The sequence below is a fragment of the Aethina tumida genome, chromosome 2 (assembly GCF_024364675.1).
Source record: "Aethina tumida isolate Nest 87 chromosome 2, icAetTumi1.1, whole genome shotgun sequence".
In the NCBI taxonomy this organism is placed as follows: domain Eukaryota; kingdom Metazoa; phylum Arthropoda; class Insecta; order Coleoptera; family Nitidulidae; genus Aethina; species Aethina tumida.
In genome coordinates, this window is record NC_065436.1 from 36,978,045 (window position 1) to 37,002,526 (window position 24,482).

The 24,482-nt window shown below is 36.4% G+C and overlaps 2 protein-coding genes and 1 long non-coding RNA gene across 4 annotated transcripts; 2 read left to right on the top strand and 1 right to left on the bottom strand.

The window, feature by feature from the left end:
- Nucleotides 1-59: 59 nt before the first annotated feature.
- LOC109594043 (WASH complex subunit 5) lies at nucleotides 60-4,458 on the top strand. Of its 2 annotated transcripts, none has more exons than XM_020009203.2 (12): nucleotides 60-257; nucleotides 314-416; nucleotides 470-661; nucleotides 723-934; nucleotides 990-2,407; nucleotides 2,472-2,692; nucleotides 2,747-2,976; nucleotides 3,035-3,207; nucleotides 3,267-3,540; nucleotides 3,603-3,808; nucleotides 3,862-4,015; nucleotides 4,064-4,458. In XM_020009203.2, the coding sequence occupies exons 1-12, from the start codon at nucleotides 130-132 to the stop codon at nucleotides 4,221-4,223; spliced, it is 3,471 nt and encodes a 1,156-aa protein (XP_019864762.1). In that variant the 5' UTR covers nucleotides 60-129; the 3' UTR covers nucleotides 4,224-4,458. The 2 variants fall into 2 exon arrangements, with proteins under 2 accessions (XP_019864762.1, XP_019864763.1); XM_020009204.2 differs by having other exon boundaries at nucleotides 4,070-4,458.
- Nucleotides 4,459-5,490: 1,032 nt separating this feature from the next.
- LOC109594039 (dynein axonemal heavy chain 6) lies at nucleotides 5,491-24,427 on the bottom strand. The gene is made up of 45 exons (XM_049963138.1): nucleotides 24,024-24,427; nucleotides 21,564-21,648; nucleotides 21,418-21,507; nucleotides 20,931-21,360; nucleotides 20,693-20,877; nucleotides 20,488-20,629; nucleotides 20,357-20,432; nucleotides 20,120-20,297; nucleotides 19,898-20,064; nucleotides 19,617-19,843; nucleotides 18,997-19,553; nucleotides 18,818-18,946; nucleotides 18,504-18,761; nucleotides 18,242-18,451; nucleotides 17,977-18,189; nucleotides 17,780-17,926; nucleotides 17,045-17,725; nucleotides 16,854-16,990; nucleotides 16,202-16,800; nucleotides 15,873-16,144; nucleotides 15,604-15,816; nucleotides 15,168-15,550; nucleotides 14,698-15,108; nucleotides 14,424-14,635; nucleotides 13,925-14,373; nucleotides 13,384-13,863; nucleotides 13,138-13,328; nucleotides 12,913-13,085; nucleotides 12,514-12,863; nucleotides 12,115-12,453; nucleotides 11,868-12,064; nucleotides 11,573-11,818; nucleotides 9,174-9,900; nucleotides 8,944-9,116; nucleotides 8,521-8,881; nucleotides 8,086-8,466; nucleotides 7,850-8,034; nucleotides 7,346-7,788; nucleotides 7,088-7,288; nucleotides 6,795-7,036; nucleotides 6,572-6,742; nucleotides 6,250-6,522; nucleotides 5,986-6,186; nucleotides 5,821-5,938; nucleotides 5,491-5,769 (listed from the first exon to the last, which is right to left on the bottom strand). Exons 1-45 carry the CDS (start codon nucleotides 24,131-24,133, stop codon nucleotides 5,543-5,545), a joined length of 12,240 nt encoding a protein of 4,079 aa, XP_049819095.1. The 5' UTR covers nucleotides 24,134-24,427; the 3' UTR covers nucleotides 5,491-5,542.
- Nucleotides 21,788-24,433, top strand: LOC126264612 (uncharacterized). Its single transcript, XR_007547298.1, has 2 exons — nucleotides 21,788-21,924; nucleotides 24,015-24,433. It is a non-coding gene; the product is annotated as an uncharacterized LOC126264612 (long non-coding RNA).
- The last annotated feature ends 49 nt before the right edge of the window (nucleotides 24,434-24,482 follow it).

Here is a 24,482-nt window from a genome sequence, read left to right on the forward strand (position 1 = left end):
CACCAATAGTTTGTCTGTCTCTTTCTGATCAACACGGTTTTATTTGTTAACTTTGTCGTCAATCAGCTGTTTTTGACACATAATATATAACCTCAAAGATTCGTGATGTGACAAACGATAAATATAAAAATGAACGATAATAATTTTTTGGCCGAAAATAATGCATGTGGACAAACTATATTGCAACTTGTTTCACGTGGAAACGCCATAATTGCTGAGCTCTTACGTTTAAAAGATTATATTCCTAATATTTATAAGTTAAATTTAATTTTATTTTGTAGTTAAATAAATATAAAAACTTGTTTGTTTTAAGGCTTGAAACCAAACAAGATGTACAGAAATATGCCGATATTATATTGGATTATAATTATTTTAAGAATGCTGAAGCTCAAGACATCAAAATTGATAGTTCAGAAGTATATTTTTCTAATTAATTATAGTAACTTTTTATCTAGTAACTATTTTTTAGACTTTAAGAGAACTTGATGAAGAATTTAGGGACAACCACATTGAAATAATAAACAGATTTTATTTAGCCTTCGAAAGTATTCACACTTATATTACAGATTTAAACCACTTTTTAGAAGAGCTTGATGATGGTTTGTTCATTCACCAGACTCTCGACAATGTGTTTTTGGATATGGAAGGAAAACAGCTTCTGGTAAATAAGAAAACAGTTTTTTCTTATTTTTTTGCATGTCCTTAGTTAACATACATTTTAGTGTGAGGCATTATATTTGTATGGTCTTATGTTACTAACTGTTGATGCTCACATTGAAGGAATAATTCGGGAACGTTTATTAGTTTCTTATTACCGTTACACTCCTCAAAGACGTGACACGCAAAGTAGTATAGATGAAGTTTGCAAACTTCTCAGAGACACTGGCTTTAATACAAACAAAAAACCAGCCAATTATCCAGAAGAGTATTTCAAGTAATTTATTAACTTATTTCCTGTAATACGTTAAATATTAGCATAACTTTTTTAGACGTGTTCCTATAAATGCAACCTACATCGATATGGTAATAGGTAGATTACGTTCAGACGACATATACAATCAAACTTCCGTTTATCCCGTACCGAAACACAGAAGCACCGCTTTAGCAACGCAAGCTTCTATGTTGTATGTCTGCTTATTTTTCTCTCCGAACATTTTACATTCCCAAACGGCGATAATGCGTGAAATCGTCGACAAGTTTTTCCCCGACAATTGGGTAATTTCTTTGTACATGGGTGCCACTTTAAACTTGGCCGAAAATTGGGAACCTTTCAAAGCTGCCAAACTCGCCTTAAACAACACTTTGGAATTGGTAAATGTTAAGGAATACGCTAGTAGTTTCGGTGCTGGTGTTTCAACTCTCTTAAAAACCACTAATTTGTTACTAAAAGAAGGCAATATCACCAAAGAAACACTTTTAAAAGACATAAACAATATCGTTAGCACTTTAAGAGACTGTAATGTAACAGTAAGGTGGCTGATGTTGCACACAATCCTTAAGCCTGGCAAACAGGACAAAATCAAAAAACTTAAACAACTACGTGAATTGATCGTTAGCGAGTCTAAATGTGAACCGGTCCAACTTTTTAAACTACTATTGAACACCGCCCAATTGGAATTAACGTGCAAGGAAACGTTTAAAACTCTCCTGACTGAAAAAGAGGAACACTGGCGAGAGCTGAAAACGTCGAGCTATAAAAGTTTGCAGGAACTTTCGCAGGTGTTCAGCGGTAACGTGCCTCTGTCGCGTGTCCAAAAGAACGAAAATTTAGAAAAGTGGTTCTTAGAAATTTCCAATCAAGTCAACAGTTTAGACCAAACAGATTCCGGATCGACCATCAAATTAGTGCAGTTGATTCAAGCGTTGGAGGAGGTGCAAGAGTTCCATCAACTTGAATCCAACATGCAAATCATACAGTTCTTGAGTGAGACCAGGAAGGACATGCACCAAATGGTCAGGAACATGAACATCAAAGAGGACGTCCTGATCAACCTGCAAATCATCGGCGATATTAGTTACGCGTGGGAATTAATCGATGCCTACACCCCCATAATGCAAATGGGGATCAAAAAAGAACCAACGTTGGTTATAAAGTTGAGGGCTGTCTTTCTAAAACTGGCTTCGGCTCTGGAAATACCGCTGTTAAGGATCAACCAGGCTCGCAGCGAGGATCTGATTTCGGTGTCGCAGTATTACAGTAGCGAGTTGGAAATATACGTCAGGAAGGTGTTGCAAATTATCCCGCACATGATGTTTCAAAAATTGGCGAGAATTATTGAAATGCAAACCTCAGTTTTAAGGGAAATTCCTACCAGATTGGATAAGGACAAAATCAAGGATTATGCGCAGTTAAACGAAAGATTCGAATTTGCCGAACTTACCCATTCAATTTCAGTTTTTAGTCAAGGTAAATGTTGTTATTGCCATTGAGACTGAAACAACCATTTTTATTGTTAATTTATCTTATGAAGGTATGAGGATGATGAAAAGTACGTTGGTGGGAGTGGTTTGCTTGGATCCTAAAAAACTACTGGAAGATGGAATTCGCAAAGAATTGGTGCAACATATTTCGAAAGCTTTACATACTGAATTAACATTCAGTCCAAGGTTCAAACCGGAGGAGTTGGAGCAGAAAGTTAAATCTTTAGGACTTATTATGGATGGTTATAAGAAATCTTTTGAATATATACAAGTAAGACCCTGGAAAGTTCTAAAAAACACACAAAACATCAAATTTTATTTGTAGGATTATATTAATTTGAACGGTCTAAAAATATGGCAAGAAGAAGTGACGAGGATAATTAATTATAACGTAGAACAAGAATGTAACGGGTTTCTAAGGAATAAGGTGCATAATTGGCAAAGTGTTTACCAGAATAAACATGTTCCCATCCCGTATTATCCTAAAAGTGATGCCATAAGCGAAAACTTTATTGGCAGGCTTGCTAGAGAATTGATTAGGATTACTGATCCCAGGTAAATAAGTTATGAAAACAATTTCTTCTATTAATAATACTTAATAATTAATTTCCAGAACTTCCGTATATTTAATGCAAACTTCAACTTGGTATGACATAAAAACTCATAAACCAGTATTTAATAAAGAGATAATTGGATTGATTGCTTCAGCAATTGAAATAGCAGGACTTGCCGGATTAGATAGATTGTTTTCTTTTATGATTGTTACTAACTTGCAAAAAATTACAGGTTAATATTTAATAACTTTTTATATTAATAAATAATATTACAATTTATTTATTTTATAGCAATATTGGAAAACAAAAATATAAAACACAATCATTTTAATTCGGTGATGACAACAGTGTATAATGATTTTAAACAAACGGACGATATCCAAAACCCGACCAAGTTCTATCAAACTCAAGTCAGTAAAACTACAAAAATATGGACGGAATTTTTGGATTATTCTTTGTTAATCGGACACCTTCAGTTATTAAGAAATTTAATCGCGTTTCATTTAAACAAATCCTGCAAATTCAATGCGAAAAATTTGGAATCCTCTCTAAAAACTTTAAATAAGTATGCACGTTTCCTGTTGGTTTTTAAATGGAATTAATAGATTTTTGGTTTATCATTTTTAGAGCCATACTACTAGACATTAAAAACGAACGTTTCGAACCGACGAGTGATTTATTATATACATTGTCCAGTTATTTCGATTACGCTGGATTAAACAATCCCTTCAAGAAGGTTTATGTAACGTCGAAGAACAACATCAATTATTCTGTGGCATTGTTTGTTTTCGTCATAGGAAATCTGCCTAAACTTTTCTTACCAAAGAACACAAGTAAATGTTTTAATCTGTAAATTATTAAATTATACTTAATTATTTCATTTTAGGCAATATAAGTAAGAGACAACCGGATCAGTTGGATGGAACCGCATTTGCTGTATCAATTCACACAATCTTAAAACAGTTTCACACCGATATTAATCACAATTTTATTCGATTGTTTTCGAATTTCATTATGCAATTAACTAAACAAAACCTTAAGTATGTGTATTAATCAATTTTATAAACTGTATTGAGTAATAATTTTAGTTTTAGTGGCAAAACAACTGATTTACCGTTGGAAGTAATTTTAGCGATTAACTTTATGAATGTTTACACGGATTTTTCAGCCGAATCTCGTATATCTTACAGGGAATGTTTGCCTTCTGAAATTTTGCATATCCAGGAAACGTTAGTTTCACCATCATAACACACGCTTTTAAAATACTTATAAGATTAAGAGTGTACACGGTGCTTGAAAACGCCTTTCATCGCTATACATAAATATTTTATGAAGACTGTATTAGATGCCTTTTAACATTTTGCAATTATACATTCCATTTGCTGTCAAAATTTTATATACTCATATGTATTTTCAAAGTTTATATGTATATATAATTAATGTTACTTTTTTGTTTTTGCATTATATTAAATATTTTGCTTTATTCGTCTTTTATTAATAAATACAGTCGATTCTCGTTGATTCAAAACTTGAGAGACGAATTATCGAGTCTTTGAAATATCAAATGGTTCGCTGATGTCGACTAGTGACTTTTCGAATCAGTTGAGAATCGTTAAGTGTGTTACAGCTCTCCATGCCTTGTTAATCAGTAAAATACCCGTCAAAACCGTGATATTCGCAGTTAGCTAGTTGTCGAGAGATTGTCAAACGAGCTTAACAATTTTTTGCGATAGAACGTCTTAAAATTATGATCCCTTGGTCCAATGGTTGCAATTTGGAATATGTATTCTGCTTAAAGAAATAGAGTTCTACGTTGGACAATGTAGGAGGACAATACAATTATCTAATAAGAGTAAAATTTTCTGCATTTGTCATTTCATGTCCCCAATAACTGTTAAAAGACAAAAAGTTTTGTCGTTATCCAAGCTTTTTTGTTGGCACGATAATCAGTAGGAAACGATTTCACTCCTTTGAAACATCGCGGTTTCACTGCTTTTCCTATCACTAAGGCTTTAAGTTTTTCCGATGCGTCAAAATTTACTGCAAATAAAACTGTCCACCTCTCTTTACCATGACATTTTTCATCTTTAAAATTAAGCGTGTTGTCCGGTAAACATTTGAAAATTAGGCCAGTTTCGTTAGTATTAAAAATATCTCGGACATCATAGTTTTTATTCAGTCTTCAATTCTTAGGCAAATGACCAGGCTTTCTTCCAGACGAGGAAATTTACCTTTAGTAGTTCTTTTCTGTACTCCAGCAGTTTGAGCAGTATAAATTTTCTCCTTGTGCTTTGTTATGGTTGAGATAGTAATCAGAGGAATCTTGAATTCTTCTGCAACATCATTTTTTGCTTCTCACTTCCCTCTACCTTTTCGATCAATTTCTTCTTTTCTGTCAAGCATTTATACTTTTTAGGATTCATAACTAACACAAACTTTTATTTAATCTGTATACAACCAACGAAAGAGTAACATTAGGTTTGAATTAACAAGAGCCGGCTGTAAATGAACACAATTGTTGAAAAACCTTAATTTATTCCTAAAAAACTATAACAATATGATATATATTAATCAGTAATTTGAGTGAGTAACGCAGTTCCTTTAAGGATCCAATAGTTCGGAGGAAATGCGGAATTAAGTAGAATAGCAATTACAAAATTTGTACTGTGCCCAGTTGTCGATAAAGTTCCAGCTCTGACTGATGTTTTGTACAAAGGGGCTGGATATCTATTTTTCTCTAAGAGGGTTGTTGTTGGCTCAAACGCTATTGCCACTAATGGAGGATTTATTTCGCCTAAAATAAAATAAAAGTGTTATTAAAAGTTTTATGAACATGTTTTGTTACCTGGTTTGGCGTCAACAAGTTTGTGAGCATCAGAATCCCACCTTCCCGCATCAACGAAAAGTCCATGAATAATCACTCCATCGTGAGGAAATTTTAATGGGCGATACATCGTGTATATCTAAAACATTAACTGAAACAATCCATTTTTGAATGTAACAAATCTACCTCTTTCCCTTCGGATGTATGTATTTTATAAAGTTCTTCCTGTTCCAAATAAGTAGCCTTCGGAAGAAAATCAAATCTTAACTCATCAATAGGTAAATTATATTTTCTGGCATGCGTTTGGAGAGTACCAGTTAAAAACCCTTGAGGAAAATAAAAACCCGATATCCAGTAAGAAACGGGCGGCCCAGATCTGAACCAAATCTAAAAGAAAAACCAAACTCATTCAAAGTATTTCCAGCATTAATAACTAAATGAAAAACGAACAGAAATAAAATCGAGCCTCATAGCCAAATCGTGAACCCAACTCCCCAGACTTTTCAACGAGTTGTACGCCTTCTCCGTCCACATTTTTGGGACCTGGTTGTTCATGAATGCTTTGAAAACTTCCTCCAGCGCATCTGACATCACCACAAAACCTTTAATGGCTTTCTTCAACTGATCCAACGAGCTGTGGATTATTACCAGTAGTTTGTTGTATCTGTCCACTTCTTGGGTCAGTACTGTTGTTAGAGAAGGCAGACGACCTTTGTCATCTCTCTGCAATTCTTTAAATTACAATTGTGGCTGTTTTAATGGAGGAGTGTACCTTGAAAAGATGTATATTGAATTCCTCGTCGGGTATTTTAGTTAAAATCGTGGCGATTATAGTTTCAGCTAATTCATAAACTATGTCATCGGTTGATACACCTTCTCCGCCTCCTCCACTTGAAGGTTGACTTTCCATTATTGTAACCAACAAGTTTTGCGTCTCTTTATTCTAAAATATAGTTGTTAAAACTAGAATTAGTTTAAAAGGCCCTATAAAATACTTGAAATGCAATGTTGGCATTTTCATGCATGCCAAATATTTCTGGCTCTTCAATTATAGGCAATCCTTCTATAAAACTTCTGTACTCCTCCAGTTTTTCAAATGCCGGACAATAATACGTTCCCGACTTTGAATATCTGTAACCGGGTTGGAGGATTACGGGAGAAAAGAAGATTTTCAGAATAGTCTTCAAACATCTCAAATCCCAATAATCTGTCACTCTTCCACCGTATGTAATTTCACCTAAAAAAGCGACTTTGAATTTCTGCTTTATAGTAATATACCAGAAAATACCAGTCAGATATTCTAAAGCATCCCAAGGGATTGTTCCTTCAGCACAGAACATTTTCAAGGTATTGAAAGCAAAGTCTCGATCACAATCATTGAACTCATACACTATATTCCAACCAAGTGGTCCGAACTTCTTTCTCTCTTGAATAGTGGCATGGAACATACAAATGCCGAACAACATGGTCTTCCAGTCTTGATTCAAAGCTTAAAAACACAAAACAACGTTATCAAAATTCACAAAAAATAAAGAAACCGATTTACGATGATCTTCGAAGAAGTCCTCTAGCATATCGGTGAAAGCTCTTTTGATGTTCGCTCTTAAGCCTTTGGGCGGTTCGTTGGTCACCTTAACAGAATTCTGGAGCACCGACACCGGAAACGCCTTTGAAGGCATTGAACTCATATACAACCTGAACATCAAATTCACTCTCCCTGCATCTTCTGCTATTCTCAGCACAATTCGCTCCAACGACAACATCCAAGATGTGGCCAAATGGCAATTCTGCAAGAAAACCCAATCACCAACAACCAGGGCTTCGTCTATTAGTTTCTCGGCAACTGGCCCTTGACCTTGTCCCAACGATATGGACTTGACTTTGTCTTTGAAGCCCATGTCGGCTGCGAATCTTTGAAAGGATGCGAATGGATCTGAACCTGTGCTCAAGATAAATATCAGCGGAACAGAGTTTGATGTGTCTTGATAACTGTAAAAAAGTCAGTCAATTATATTCATTACATCGAAAGAAGTGTTAAAAGTATAGTTACAGCAATTTTATAGATATTTGGGGGCTTTCAATGAAAACTTGTCCCATTTTAGTTCGTACAAACTCGGTAATGGCAAATACTAGTTTCTCCTCTTTCAAACACTTGATCAGCATTAGTTTATGAAAATCATCCAATTCTTCATTCCAGTCAATACGACTCATGTGATTCGTATGTAATTGTATGCTCTAAAACGGTCAATCTATACACAAGTAACAACATAACGTAACGATTGTTACCAAGTAGAATTCGCCAATCTTTAGTTCAATCACTTTGGTAATCTCCGGCAATAGTTTTTTAAACTTTGGGAACATAGTCGCCAAATAATTAGCAGACAACCACATCTGATCAGTGATCAATTGGACATCCGGTTTTGGTGAGCACGGACCCTTAAAACCAATAGGTCCTCTAAGAAGATAGTTCCATTGACTATCATTTATTAAACCCAAATTTTGGAAGATCGCCACGTTCAACATGAAACTGAAAACCAGTTTGTGACGTTCAAATAATCCTCTTGACACGTTCGTGTAAACAGCCAATGTTATCTCCTTGTGTAAAATGTTCAATCTGTTATCCAAATTTTTGCTTTTTTCGCTTATTATAATTACGTTGTTGAAGATCTGCAATTTAAAATTAAAGAATCTGAGGAGATTTATAAAACTAAGTATATTAACTTGGTTGAAGTATTTAAGGGAGAACTGATACATTGGGTCAATTTCAGCCAAGTTAGCTACCACGAAATACAACACAGAACCTTTTGTAGCTACGTTCCTGTATTTCTCTCTTGCCACAGAGATTTTCACTTCAGTTGCTTCTGTTTCAATCAAACGAGCTTCAATTATTGCAGAAGTTTCTTTACTTTCGTTTAGTGTTTCAATTAGTTCTTCATCGTCCAGAATGTTACCTTCAGAATGGTACAAGAGATACAAAATTTTATCTTCGATTGATTTTAACTGAGCCTTATCACTGTTAATTTTTACCACGAGTTCATTTCTTTGATCCTCCAGATCGGGCCTTTCCAATCTTACCACGTCTCTGTGTTGATAAAAATGTTACCACCATAGATTGTACTTACAACAATTATTTAAAGGACTTACGCCAGGAGTTGGTCTTCAAGTCCCGAAGGAGTAACGGTAAAATTAACAATCGTAACCTTAATACAAATCTCTGGAAGATAATGCGGATTAGCCAGTTTGGTGGTAATGTAGAATTTAAAGTTCATGTCATATTCCACATCAGAGTCGCCCAAATGTATTAACGTTCTTCCACCCTAGAATGCTTACACGTTCAACAACAAAAAGCTGGACCAAAAATCACAACTACTTACGGAGACAAATACTTGCCGCAACAAAATCGGTTCCAAAACTGGATCAAGCGTTTCACCAACTTCCTCCAACAATACGGGCAATCCAATTCTAACGGCATTTTCCATCGTACGCATAAAATTGCCCTCGGTCAATTTGATAATCTGCAACCTTCGTTCCGCCTCCATGTTCTTGATCCAGCGGTTGGCCTGTTCTTGCGGATCGACCATCAACGGCCATCTACTCGTCCGCGAAACCAGGATCGCGTTCTCTGTGGAAATTAAATCACGCGGTAGCCCAAACGTGTTCCACATCCGTATCTCGTACTGATCCGCCAATATGTTGATCAAACTGAAGTTACTAGATGCGGGTATCGAATATTGTTTGCACTTTTTCTCCCAAGTTTTCATCAACACCTGCCGGTAGTTGCTGGTGAAAGCGCCGAGATAAGCGACGCAACCGGAGGCCAGCATCACGTCGCCCACCGCGTTTTGAAGTTCAATAGCCAAATTTTTTACGCTCTCCTCCCAACGGGCCTGTTCGTCGCCTAGTGCGATGTTGAGGCGTCCCGCTCGATTCAAACGATTGGATGTCAGTTCCATCAGGTCGGCCAGGTCTTGCTTTTCCTGCATGGTTTGGTTAAAGGTTGCCTCCAAGCCTGCAATCATCTCCTCCACGTCCGCTAACTCTTTTTGTTTCGTTCGCAGTAATGTCATCGTTTTGTTTAGCTCTTTTTCAGCTTCTTGCAACCTATTAAATTTATTAATAAAAATATATTGTTTACTTCCTATATATGCATATACAGTCGACTCTCGTTAATTCGAAACTCCAGGGAACTCTTGAAATATTACGAATTATCGAGTGTTTGAAATATCAAATGGTTCGAAATTTTTGAGAGATAAGATATAAAACTTCTTATTATTGAGAGTTGATAATCAATTATTATTTATTAACTGCTATTCTTTAAGAATGACAAAAGTTAAGAGGTTCATATATATTCATAATGTAAATTAATTAATTCTTCGAAAGAACTCTGTTATATTGGTTTGCTTCAAAGCACATTGCTGCTGCTCACAGTGCTCAAAAATTTTTTTAAGAGAAAAAGTGCCTGAAATGTTTTTTCATCACTTTCGTTTTGTAGACAGAAGCTTTGTAAGGTGTCGAATGTGGTTCTTGGTTCCTTAACTGAAACCTCTGCCAAAGGTTCTGATGTATCTTTCTCATCTTCATCGTTGCTTTTTTCATTTGTATCTGTCGCAGATAAAATTTCGCCTTCGGTTAATGAATCTGAGACTGCAACATCTTCATCCACTTGAGCAAAGTCAGAAAAACTCACACTGCTGATGTCAACCAGTGGTTTTATTGCTGGTTCATCATCATCCGTAATTACAGGAAAATTTTCCTGATCGTCTTTTATAAAACCGGATTTTTTAAAGTAGTTAACAATTTTTTTGCGATAGAACGTCTTAAAATTATGGATGATCCCTTGGTTTAATGGTTGTAATTTGGAAGTTGTATTCGGCGAAAAGAAGTAGAGTTCTACGTTAGACAATGAAGGAGGACTGTTGTGGACAGTGCAATTGTCTAAAAAGAGTAAAATTGTCTGTCTTAGTCGTTTCATGTCCCCATTAACTGTTAAAAACCAATTGTTAAAAAGTTCTGTCGTCATCCAAGCTTTTTTGTTAGTACAATAATCAGTAGGAAACGATTTCACTCCTTTCAAACATCGCGGTTTTATTGCTTTTCCTATCACTAAGGCTTCAAGTTTTTCCGATCGGCTCATATTTACTGCAAGTAAAATTGTCAACCTCTCTTTACTATATTTTCCCCCATGACATTTTTTATCTTTAAAAGTGAGCGTCCTGTCTGGTAAACATTGGAAAATTAGACCAGCTTCGTCAGTATTAAAAATTTCTCTGGCATCATAGTTTTTAATCAAACTCTTCAATTTACTATGCCAATCTAAGCAAACTGCATCACACTTCCACTTTCCCCACAAACTTTTTTAAAAACAACTCTATTTAGAGGAGACGTGAACTCTTTTGTTTTTTCCTTTAGCAAATGTCCGCTAATAGACACTTTCTGTCCTCTACACTGTCTTAGCCAAATGACCAGCTTTTCTTCCAGACGAGGAAATTCACCTTTAGTAGTTCTTTTCCGATCTCCAGCAGTTTGGGCAGCATAACTTTTCTCCTTGTGCTTTATTATGGTTGAGAGAGTACTCAGAGGATTCTTAAAGTGTGTGTCAAACTAATCATTACAAACACAAAGACAACTTTGAATTGTCGATTGTTTGATGCTTCGTTTTGTTACGTAACGATAATTTTTTCGTTCGTGCCAAGTGCATAAAAATGTATTGATTTAGTTCGAATTACCGAAGGTTTGAATTAACAAGAGTCGACTGTATATTATATAAATTTACCTTTTTCTTTTGGGTTCCACTATTTTGAAGACCTTCGCATAAGTATCCATGGCTCTAACCCACATACACAAACTTTTACAGGCTTTGGAGACGTTGGCAATCTTCTCTGGTATGAAATCTGGATTGACAATATACGACTGGAGCTTTTTCTGTATAGTTTCACTGATATTGTTTTTGTCGTATTCCTGCAGTTTTTGTAAAAATTTGACATCTCCCAAAACTTTTTTGGCCGAATCCCAAGTAGTCCTAAAAAATCATCTTTAACAACACATAATTAACAAGTAAAGAATCTTACTTGGCATTTAATAAAATACAAACTGATTCCATAACATACTGGACCATTTTAGGTGGACTCGTAAACGCCTTAATTTCATTAATGTCATTCTTGTTTAACGCTGCAAGCGCTTGAATTGCAGCTTCAAGCGCCGGCAATGCGGTGTCTAAATCTCTTTGTGCATCGTCTGCAATTGCTTGAGTTTCTTCTGCTTTCACCTTTGGAATTCAATTTTAAACCTTTTAATAACAGAGTTTTTAATTCTTACCTTTGCAACCGCTTCGTCAGCTTGAACAGTTTTTCGAACCTTATCCGCACTTTTCTGTTCCTTTTCAAGATATACCATCAGTTCGGCGGCCGCTTTTGATTTCTTAGCAAGTTCCGGTTCTAAGGCAATTAGAGTTTCCTTCATGGAATCAATAACTTCGTTTGTTTCATAGATTTTTTTTAATCCGTTCGCGATTCTATCTCGAGTTCGTTTTATGGTCTCCTTTCGATTACCCAACAAAGATTCAAATAGTTTAATGAGTTCCAGATAGCTGCTAGGTGTTACATAGTAATAACGCTTCATTTCCAAGAAGTAACGGATTGTCATGTCCTCAACGCTCTAAAATTATAAAGTAAAATCAATTAAATATTCAATTAATAATTTTGACAGACCTCTTACCTTATGCATTAGCACACAAATATCGGAGAGTTTCTCAACAAGACTTTGATTTTCTAAAAACAATAAAGTATTTTGCGCGACAGAAATCAAAGCTTCTTCAGGCCATTTATCGAACCAGTCGATCGTACAACAATTCACTAAAGAGGGAAACATTCTGCACCTACGTCTGAACGCATCTCCTACCGGGCTCATGCAAAGCACGAGATGCAACTTTGCTCTAACTTTATTTATGAAGAATTCGAAAATACCATCTCTGTTTCCTTCGTCGATTCCCGATGCTTTTGCCCCTTCTCTCGAAGAGTTAATAACTTTTTCCAATTCGTCGCTTTCAAACAAATTTGGTACCTCTCCTAAAATTACTGTTGAGAACCAAAAATTGTGTAAGATGATGATTTTTACCTGAGTTTAGAATGTTGTTAATGTCCTCCAAGAATTCCTCTTGTACTATTTGTGTGTCTGTGAACAAAAATGTCGTCTTAATGTTTTCACATCCTGCTGCGTTGTACATTTTCCTTAAGTCTTCAAAGAAATAATTATGGTCGTAGTTTCTTGTTAGTTCTATTTGGAAACATCTGCAGAAGATGATGGTTACGATGAAATAATATATCATTAGAATAGTTTTACTTGTAAGCGTTGACGTGTGAAGAAAGCTTCGTCAAACTTTGTTTTCCCATTCCTCCAACGCCAACAAGCAAAGCATTTCCTCTCTCAGCTCGTAAAATTCTTGCCAGTCGAACACAATGTTCTATCGCATCCATGAAAAATATAAGTTTCATTTCCTTTGAAGTCGACAGATTGAAATCTTCCAAATAATCCTATAACGGTTAATTTACAGTTAATAGAATGTATAAATAGAATCGAATAATTTACAGAAAGAGCGCTCTTAATTTTGTCAACGTCAGTCAGTTCTTCATAAAGTCTATCTTCCTGCTCCGCTCCAAAATGCAAAAAATCACCGAACAACAACAATGGGGGCTCCGTGATCAAAGGTACGTCCGGCAACTTGACGACCCCTCCACCAAAATGTCTAATGCATAGTTCCTTCATCAAGAAATAAAAGTATGACTTGTCCTCCACATTGATCAATCTATCGTGAAAAACTCGCAAACACTCGTGATAAAAGAGACGCATCATTGTCTTGTCATCGCGCATTGTTCCAGAGTCGGCTTGCGTGATACCTTGAATACATTTGGACAGATCACGCAAGTTGAACACGTAATGGGACTTCGCAGGAGTAGGCAAAAGATCTGTTGCGATTCTGTCATAAATGTCGACGGCGGCGTTGATCATCGAGTCGCCCAAATCTCTGATAGCGTTGGAGAAGTCGTTCAGGAAACCTTTCAGGATCGACTGCACAAAAAATTAATTTATCAAATAAACAGGTGAGTAAAGAAGTTAAAAACAATTTTACTTTAAAAATTGCTTTGAGCGACATTTCTGTTGGCGGTGGTATTAGCAAGGTGCCAAAGTGCCTCACAAATCTTGGTGTGAGAGGGTTCCTACCACCTCCAGGTGGTGCGCACGCTGACGTTATCACCACATCTTGGATAGTTTTCCAAAACAATTTCTCTCTATCATACAAACCACCATAGTCCAAGAACTGTCGCAGAAGTTCAATAGGTGGTTGAGCGCCGTATCTTTCAAGTTTTGGCATATTAACATCGTCCACGAATATTATAACTCTTTTCCCAATCGGTGCTCCTAATAAATTCTTTCTCTTTTTGTCCAATTTCAACTCCATAATTTCCTGCGTTCTAAAACTGCTTGTTTGAGCGGAAAAATTCATGGATACTGGCACAAAATTGCCCGTATTGTGTAACGTTGCCAAGACTTCTTTTGCCACCACCGATTTTCCAACCCCTTAAAAACATTACATTAACGTAACGAGTAAAATAAGAGAACAAAAATACCAGTGTCTCCTGTCAGAAGTACAGGATGGTTAATGTAGATTAATCGCTCCATAATATGACCATAACGTATCGTATCAATTGTTGGAACAAGCATCTCGAAAAATGGTAGTTCCGGATCATAAGCAAAATTCGGTATGATTTTTTGCCACACTTCCAATTTATGACCAACAGCATCAACGAAGACGTCCCACAAACCAGCTATAGTAGGCAATCTACAAAAAACAAAAACATTATGACAAGCAATGTGAATAACTCGAGGATGATTATGCATTACCTTGCATCTGAATGTTCATCAAAAATTTTATTGACAAACGCTTCGAATTTAGTCTTGCTATCAAGCTTAAGGTTCCCAGCCAATCCCCAAATATAGGCAACCAAAAACGTTTGTCCCAAAAATATTCGCACTTTGCTCTTTTCGCCGATTTTTTCCATCGCACCGGGTATTTGCAAATAGCTCTGCATCAAATTACAAATCACCTTCACCTTAGCTATATCTACTTGATTGATTGAGTAGACGCAGAACTTTTTAATGAACTCCAAACCATCGGCTACAGCAAACTCGAACAACGTCAAAATAAAATCTTTCATTTCTTGATTTACTAGGTTTTCATTCAATCTCTGTATCCAAGACTTGACGTATGGCATCCATTTTATGTCGTCAGGATCGACGTAAACCATACCACATCTAGAAAAGTTTTATTGTTGTAAAAAAGTCAATTTTCTTTATAATTAATCAAATAATACCTGCTGACCGTAGCAGGAGAAGCTTGAGCCAAATCTTGGACTTCAAAGACCATGTGGACATAAGGTGTTAGTTTTATTCTTTCCGAATTGGCAAGGCACAACATTTTATTATCATCCAGGACTGTATTCAAATTTTCAATCCATACGGCATCAACTGGTCCATCACAAACTATCCATTGATGATCCTCAGATGTATCATTAACGGCAGTCCTCATCATTAAACCCATCAATCCATCCTTCCATTCTAGTGTGAATGGATTGACTTCGCCGTACAGTTCACCAGCTGTCACAGCTTTGGGGTTGATGGTGTAGGTGTGAACTGGGTGATAATATGGACCTCGATGGTCGTCTGCATGCATCTTAGTCAACGACCAATTTAATGTCTAAAAATGTTTTTGAATACATTATGGAATTATGGATTAATGTTATGTTTTACATTAAGTATGGTACTCTTTCCACTTCCAGTCGGTCCTACCAACATAACACCCCATCTCACAATCATTGTCTCGTACAATTGCAAAACTTTCAGTATCATCGGCTTTTCTGGCTGTAAAATGTTGTCCACCATCACTTGCACAATTGTCTCTTCGAATACTCCATAATCTGACTCCGGTAGTTCGACTCCAGGAAACAGATCACCAAGGATGCCCTTAAAAATCCATAAAGTAGCACAACTCTACACGAAAACAACAAATGAAACTGAACTTGGAACAGAATGGCGTCGTCGGTTAAAAATTTGGGCAAATTGCTGTCACGAAGGGCGCAAATTAGCACTACGTCTTCGTCTCTGTCTGGAGTGGCACGTTTCAACGCGCCTGCCATCACCAATACACTTTTCACCGCTCTCATTCCGAAGTCGTAGTGATCTTGTTGAGAAAGTTGTTCGCTGCACAACTTATACATATTCACCATCTTTCCCGAGAGGACTTTTGACGACTCGAAACCTTCCGAGTACAGGATCACCTCGGCAATCAATGCTGAAACAATAAATTGCAGTAGATTTGAGAGATAGGGAGAATAATGGTATTAGGTACCATAATCTGGCACCATCATTGAAATAGGTCTGAACAGTGCTTTCAAATTATCAGGCAACTCAGTTCTTCCAGCGTAACCAGGATTCATTGTAATAAAAGCGGCGCACTTATTGACCAGTTTTATTTCTCGACCTTCAAACATAAATCTTTGCAACCTTGCAGCTTTGGCGTTCCTGATCGTGATGAGTTGCTGGGCAATAACGGACAACACCTCGATATCAATTCTGTTGAACTCATCGAAACAGCACCAGGCTCCTGACTGAGCCAAGCCAGAGAAGAATCTGCCCATCATTTTGAAGTCCAAGCCTTCTGAGCAGTTAAACACCACACATTGAATGGCAAGCGCTTTGGCCAAGTCTTTGGTGGTTTCTGTTTTGCCAGTACCTGCAGGACCGGCCGGAGCTCCACCCAAATCCAATTGCAATGCTCCCATTAAACACAAGTAGCATCTGTCTGTTAGAGGGGTGATTACCAAGACTCCTCCAGCTCCTAAATATTCATAACCGTAGATGTAATATGCACTTGACATTCGAGCCAAGCAATTATCTATGTCATCTTCCCAATAGTAACGCAAAACTTTTAGCCACTCGAAAGATAGACTAAAAGTAAAAAAATGAATGTAAAAAGTTATTTTTTATTGATGGATGGTTACCTGTCGTGTACTTTATTAGAAACCATGTTGTGAATAGTATCTCTAGCATGGACGTCTATGGTTATGAGGGCAATAAGTATTTTTCTTGTGACTGGAGGTAGTTGACTTCTTACAAGTATAGCCAAGTTATTTAAATCCTAAACAATTGAATTATTTAACCAAACAAAACCATTATTACAAACAAATCTTACAGTAATACACTTTTGTTCGTATTGTTCCATCAACTTAAAAACCGCCGGTGAAGGTGTGCCATGGCTTGCGTGTGACTGTAGCTGGCCGTGAGGACCATGAGAAGCACTGTCGAATACCTCGTGCACTCCCCTCGCCCACATGATCTGAGAAACGGTCAAAATAATCTGGTTCGGATGATGTACGACCCAATCCGTTCGTTTTTTCGTGCTGTAATCATTCAACGAGAACTTCATGATTCTGCGTAGCGAAGTGAACATCGACTCCTCCACTTTGCCCAGCCAGTCTTCCACGTTTCCCCGCGCCTTCAAACCCTTGCCCAAAGGTACTCTCTCGCCCTCCGGGCTCAGCATGGCGACTATATCGGTGGTTAAAATCGGTTCGGGAGGTTTCTTTTTGCCTTCCGTTTCCTGCGTGTCATCCGCTAATTTGACACCGAATTCCAGTTTGGCTATTGCATCGAAACATTTTCTGAGATGCGGCTGAACGGCGTGCGGATTTCGAGTCTGCGCTAAAATATCCAACAATTCATCGTTGGATAAGAAATAGAATCTGGGGAACGCCACTCTTTTCGTTTCCAAATATGATTCCAGACACTTCATGATTTGTTCCAGGAGTTCGTTGTTTTTCTTAAAAATTTCGCATAGATTGGGATACATGGCTGACTCCATGGCCAAAGGCATCTGCAATTAGAAAATCACTAGGGAGTTTTGAGAAAGAGAAACAACAGTGATTACTTTGGCCGTCCTTCTCATTATATCCTTCCAAGATTTGTCAACTATCAAAAACAGTTTCGACTCGTTTGGCAATTGTCTTTGGATGTCGGGTGCAGAAAAAATTATTTCGAGGTAAATCCAGCTAGTTTGGCACATTGTCCACTCATCCTACAACAGTCTAAATATAAAAATAATTCAAATACATTTAAATATCTCACCATGGTTCTTGAAAACAAATCAAGTTTTGTCAACCATTCATCCACTTTGGATTTGATCGGTCCAACGTGTCTCGAACTGGCTATAGTAAGAACAGTAATTGTGGTTTCGTCCAGAACTGCCTGCACGTCTTCCAGCGAACCAAGAATATAAACATCTTTCGAATCTTTGTGTGGCACCACAGGAAATTCCAAAGTCTCCCAAGCCTCCTCCACCTGTGAATAAATGGAATTACAAATTAATACACTCTATTACATTAAATTTTACTCTTTTGAGCATTGCTTCTAAACCAGCTTCACTGCTGGCTTGACCCGCAACTTCCATTAAGTCATCTGGATAATTGAAACAGTTTAAGTCTTCGAAAATTTCGAGGGTATTTTGTACGTCAGGTTTGAATTTGTACGATAGTATATTTTCGATTTTCATCCAGTGACGTTGTTTCAAGAAAGGATTTCTCAAGTACGTGATCACTGGAAGCTAATAACAAAACAATAATTGTGAATAAAGTGATTGATTTTGTTCTCTTTACTTTGTTCTTCATAATTTCGACATCATCACGCAGTTTGGGCACAATTAAGTTTTTAGGCAGACCTTTTTCTAACTGAGTAATATTTTTTATGTTCTTAGCGACAAACGTATTCATTTCCTCCACGTTTAGTTCGTTGAAATCGGCGTGGTACCATTCGTCCATCGTCGTAGCCCAAGTTTCCACACTCTCCCACAAGAGTTGTCTTAATTTCACATCATTCATTACTTCTTCTAGTATGTCGAATCTTGTCACTTCAAGCTACAAATACAATCAATTAATAAACGATTAAATAATAAATAATTTTTATGTAGTACCCTAAATTGTTTCTGATAGTTTTTGATTTCTTGGGATCTATTTTGACACGCTAACAAACGATCCAACAAGGTAACCAAAAAGTCTTTCACATCTTGTATATTGGAGTTGATGTCGTACAACCACGGTTGCTGGAAAAATATATCTGTAGCAACAATGAGTTCATTTAAATTAAATATACCATGCATTCATCTTTGATGACTCCCAATTCCCGTAACAAGGCATTGATATCCTTGTTGAGTTGATCATTGAAGTCCTTAATAATCCTGGGAGTCTCTTCGGTTTTCTTATCGACCAAATTCCTTAAGTTTCCTAAAGTCACACTAATCCCCAAATAGTTGCTGATTTCTTCAGGAGCAGTCCTAATATCAAACTCTTCCATAATATCATACAAATCTTTGCAATAATCAAAGACAACTTCCATTTCATCAACAAGTGCTCCAGCTTTTTCAATATACTCCAAATATGCCACGTAATCAGGAGTTTCCACCGGTTTCTCTAAAAGATAATTTTGGGCAGCATCCACGTCTTCAATTAATTTATCTATTTTATGTTTGCCAATAGTCGGAAGAACATTTTCGACAAGTTGTAAAAGTCTCAACGGTTCCGGCATCGCTTCCTCCTTCATGTTCTGGAATTGCAGATAAAGGATACCTAAACACTGTTTCTCGACTATTTTGTTAATAGTATCGATTTCATCGTGGTATCGTATACACCAATTCCTAAATAATTCCAAATCTACAAAAGAGACCGAATGTAAACATTTTTAATATTTCGTTATTAATAAGTGATGAAAATTACTAGTCTCTTGTTCGATAACTTCCTTCCCTGTTTCAAAGTCTTCGCCGAAGAACTTTCTTATATAATCGAATCTTTCGATGTAAGTTAAAGCTTCTCTGTAATTCAGTTTTATATAATTAGCCATGATTTCTCTCATGTCTTCTAGATTCTTGTCGATGCCCAAATAAAACGTCAACCTTGGACCCATGCCACAAATTCTCTCCGATACAACTAAATTCACCACCGGCCTAAAAAAGAAGTTCGATTTAACAAAAAATTAATAACAACTAATGTTTGCTAACGTTGTAAAGTCCAAATAGACATCGTCACCTACTAAAGTAGGAAGTTTGGTGGCGTTGAAGATCCATAGGTCAATAATTTGTTCAATGATATCCAATGTGACTTTCATTGGTGGATCCACACTTAGTTTTTCTGGTGTCAACATAACTGTTGCAATAATTAAAGGCAGCTGAAATACATCAATGAATCAATCAATAATTTCAATTCAAATGTGATATTTAAACCGATGGTTCGTGTTGCCGAGGTCCTTCCAAGTCGTCTTGTAGACTTTTGGTCCTAATATCCTCTTTGGATGGCAGAAATTTCAAGTGGGATTCAAACGCCTTGATTAATTCAGCTATTGAAGCTAAAATCAAATTGTGCAACATGTCTACCATTAAATAATCACACAAGGTTATAAAACTGAAAATTAATATTATTAGAAAAATGTCAAGTTATTACCCCCAACCAATAACAGTTACCAAGCTAAACGAAAGCAAAACTTCTTCTTGTTGGCTTGTTCGATGTGAGAAATTTCTTTCTTCTTTCCCTTTTTGGCTAAAATTCACAAGTGTTTTAAAATGATTTAAGACAATAATAATGGTTTAGTTACTTTTGTTATATTCTTCAAGTTTACGTTCGTCCACGTGAAATCCTTTAGCCATTAAAGCACCATAACAAGCACTTAATATAACATCTTTTGCAACCTCCCGAAACTCCTCAATCTTTGCTGAGATTATTTCTAATTTTCTCATCTAAAGTAATACAGGGTACATTGTGAATATACGTATTGCAGTACAACAATAAATCGTTAAAACCTGATCTTCAATGAAGTAAAACAGCATACGTTCGACAATGTTTGAAGAGTCGGTGAAAATGATGTCGGTCATCTTGACGCACATTTGCAAAATGTTTAGCAAGCCGTCCCTCAAAATCGGATTCAGTATGTACAAATTTTCATTGATGTGCTTTTGAGCGGTGCTATACTTCCTGTATTTAATTCCTAAAAAACCGACATCATTCTGTAGGTCATGCGATGGTATAATTAATTGTCACCTTTCCGCCAAACATAAAATCCCTTCCACATGCGAAAATTAAAAAATGATTTGATCTTCATAAGCCTGCAGTACATGTTATATTCAGCCTCCCAGTGGTCTAAAGGTGTGAAGATCGTTTCGTAGCCAACGTGCTGTAAAACGCCTTTCGAGCTCATCGTGAAAAAGTTGCTCTTGTCCACTTCCGAATAGGGGACCTCCCTGACAGCGTACGGAGAATAATTCTCCGAAGAATTGTCCACAATATAGGTAAAATAAACGAATGAACCGTCCGTTTTGTTCCTCATCGTGTTTATCCAGTAGGCCTGGGAGGCGACACCTTGTAATCTGTGATGCGGTAACACAATCTCGTCTTTGTCAGGATGAAGTTCCACAATTTTCATTCCCTTGGCCGCCTTCTCTTTCTGAAGGGTTTTGTAGTCGAATTTGATCTACAAATGAGACACGAGTTGGTTTTTATGAAATCACATTTTATTTGGATCATTTACAGTTCCTTTTTTGTCTTCTGAAACTATTGAAGGAAGAGTACGTGTTTTATCTTTTACTCCCAAGTTTCTCTGGGTCTCCAGAAATCCGCTCTGAAGCGATGGAAAAGCTTTAGAAAATGCGGGTGTGGTACAAATGCGGTACTTACAAGTGGTTCACGTTGTGTTTTTTTGTAGGCAATCTTCTCGATAAGGGATTTGTGTGGAATGTGGAAAGGAATCATGTCGGGATCTCTGGAAAAAGTATAATATTTTTGAGGATTTTTTATATGAAACGAATGTTATAATACGTTATAAAGGTGATATAATTCAATATGCAGAATCTTAAATATCTGTGATAAGCATGAACATGATATCACTTTTATTGGGAATCAAAATATTGTGTTTTTAAATCTAGTAAGAAATTATTTTAAAAATCTAGTAGCCACAGATAATCAACTTGTTGTTAATATGGTTACACCTTTATTTATTTCAGTTTAAAATGTTTTGTTAAAATTTGCTCCGCAAAATGTAAGTAGATTTTTTCCTATTTATATACTGTTGTAGAAAAAGAAATACAACCAGCAAACAATGTTACATGTAATTTCATATATCATTGTTAAAAGTTAAGTTTCTTTTTCTATTTTAGAATTCAATATTGAACAAGAAAATAAAATATATCAGATTTATTGAATAATTTAGTTCCACAGTAAAAGAACACTTAATAAAAAGACTAATGTCGCATTATAAGTTTAAATTTCTTGTTCTCAATTGAATTAGCTTAATACAGTCTACTTTTGTTAATTGACACCTTCGATAATTCGAACCTCTCCATAATTCAAAGTTATCATGAGTTCCTTAGAAAATCTCTTTATATTTCGAACTAAATCAATACATTTTTATGCACTTGGTAATTCGAACGAAGAAATCACCGCTACATAACAAAATGACGCGACCAACACTCGACAATTCAAAGTTGCAGAGAGAAAGAGGGAGACAAGTTCAAACTTGTATCATCGTGCACAAACCTTTGTTTTTGTAATGATTAGTTTGACACACACTTTTTCACGAATTGGTTTGTTTAGTTAAGTTTCAGTTACTGTTACTCTTTCGTTGGTTGAATACAGATTAACTAAAAGTTTGTGTTAGTTGTGAGTCCTAAAAGGTATAAATGCTTGACTGAAAAGAAGAAGTTAATCGAAAAAGTAGAAGAAGGTAAAAAGAAGAGTGATGTTACAGAAGAATTTAAGTCCTCTGAGTACTCTCTCAACCATAACAAAGCACAAGAAAAAAGAACTACTAAAGGTGAATTACTTCATCTGGAAGAAAGCCTGGTCAATTGGCTAAGACAATGTAGACAACAAGCATCAAAAACTTGACGGCAAGTGAAAGGGTGGCTTACAAATTTCAGAAAGAGAAATGGAGTTGTGTTTAAAAAAGTTTGTGGGGAAAATGGAAGTGTTAATGATGTAGTTTGCTTAGGATGGCATGGTAAATTGAAGACTTTGAAATCCATGATGCCCGAGACATTTTTACACTGATGAAACTGGCCTATTTTTCAAACGTTTTACCGGACAAGACACTTAATGAAACATAGTAAAGAGTGGTTAACAGTTTTACTTGCAGTAAATATGGACGGGTCAGAAAAACTTAAACCCTTAGTGAACAAAAAAGCTTTGATGACGACAGAACTTTTTAACAATTGGTTTGTAACAGTTAATGGAGACTTGAAACGACAAAAGCGGAAAATTTAACTTTTTTAGACAATTGCACTGTCCACAACAGTCTTCCTACGTTGTCCAACGTAGAACTCCACTTCTTTTCACCGAATACAACTTCTAAATTGCAACCATTGGACCAAGGGATCATCCATAATTTTAAGACGTTCTATCGCAAAAAAATTGTTAAGCTCTTTTTACAACCTCTCAATAAGCAACTAACTGCGAAAATCACGCTTCTGACGGGTATTTTACTGATTGACAAGGCATGGAGACCTGTACCACCCCAACAACGATTTTCAACTGCTTCAAAATATCTGGTATCATAAATGATCAGGAAATCTTCCAATAATTACGGATGACGAAGAACCAGCAACAGAATCACTTGTGGATGAAGATTTTGCTGCCTCAGGTTCACTAACCGATGGCGAAATTTTATCTGCTACAGATACAAACGAAAAAAGCGACAATGAAGATGAGGACGATACATCAGAACCTTTGGCAGAGGTGTCAGTTAAGGAAGCAAGAGCCTCATTCGACCCCTTACAAAGCTTCCTGATATTTGATATTTTAAACACGAGATAATTCGAGATATTTTAAGAGTCTCTCTCTCGAGTTTCGAATTAACGGGAGTCGACTGTATTAGTTAAGTTAAATGTTTTGAAAGGTGTTTCTCAAAATGTAAGGAGCATTTACTAATTACACCATTATAGAACAAGAAATACAACATTATTGAAATTAAAAATGTGATTTCTTGTTCTATATTAGACTTGAATTTTGAAAGCACCTAACAGTTATTTCCTTTGACCTTATTTTGAAAACAATTTCTTCGATCGAAATTTGCCCATAATAAAGGCATATTCGTATTATAAATACATTTAAAATACCATTGTAAAATTGTAGTGTCAGTACCTCGGATAGGTGATGGGCGGCAGTTTAAGGAGCCGTCCCGCAGTTTCGACCTTTTCGTCCGGCCGTTTGCTGGAGCCGGAGCCCGAACCGCAACCGCTCGCTTGAGACATCACACCGTCCTTATACCCGACACCGTAAACTGTGTGGAAGCGTGTTTGGCAGAAATGGTCGTTTAGTTGTTTGATACGTTTCCTGGTTACCAAACAATTTCGAGCCGCGAAAACTATGCCGACTTGTTTGCGGCGTACTTGTTTAGAAAAGTTATTTGAGATACTCGGTTAGCAGTTTGACTGGGCACTTGATTTTCTAATCTCCTTGTAAAGGTTACGTGCCAAAAAACTATAGATATAGACAGACTTTAATGTAGTTTTCAAAACTATATTCAATAAATTTGTTTGAAAACAGTTGAATTTTGTTTAATATGTATTTCCACAATGTTTTCAGGTAACTCTACTTATT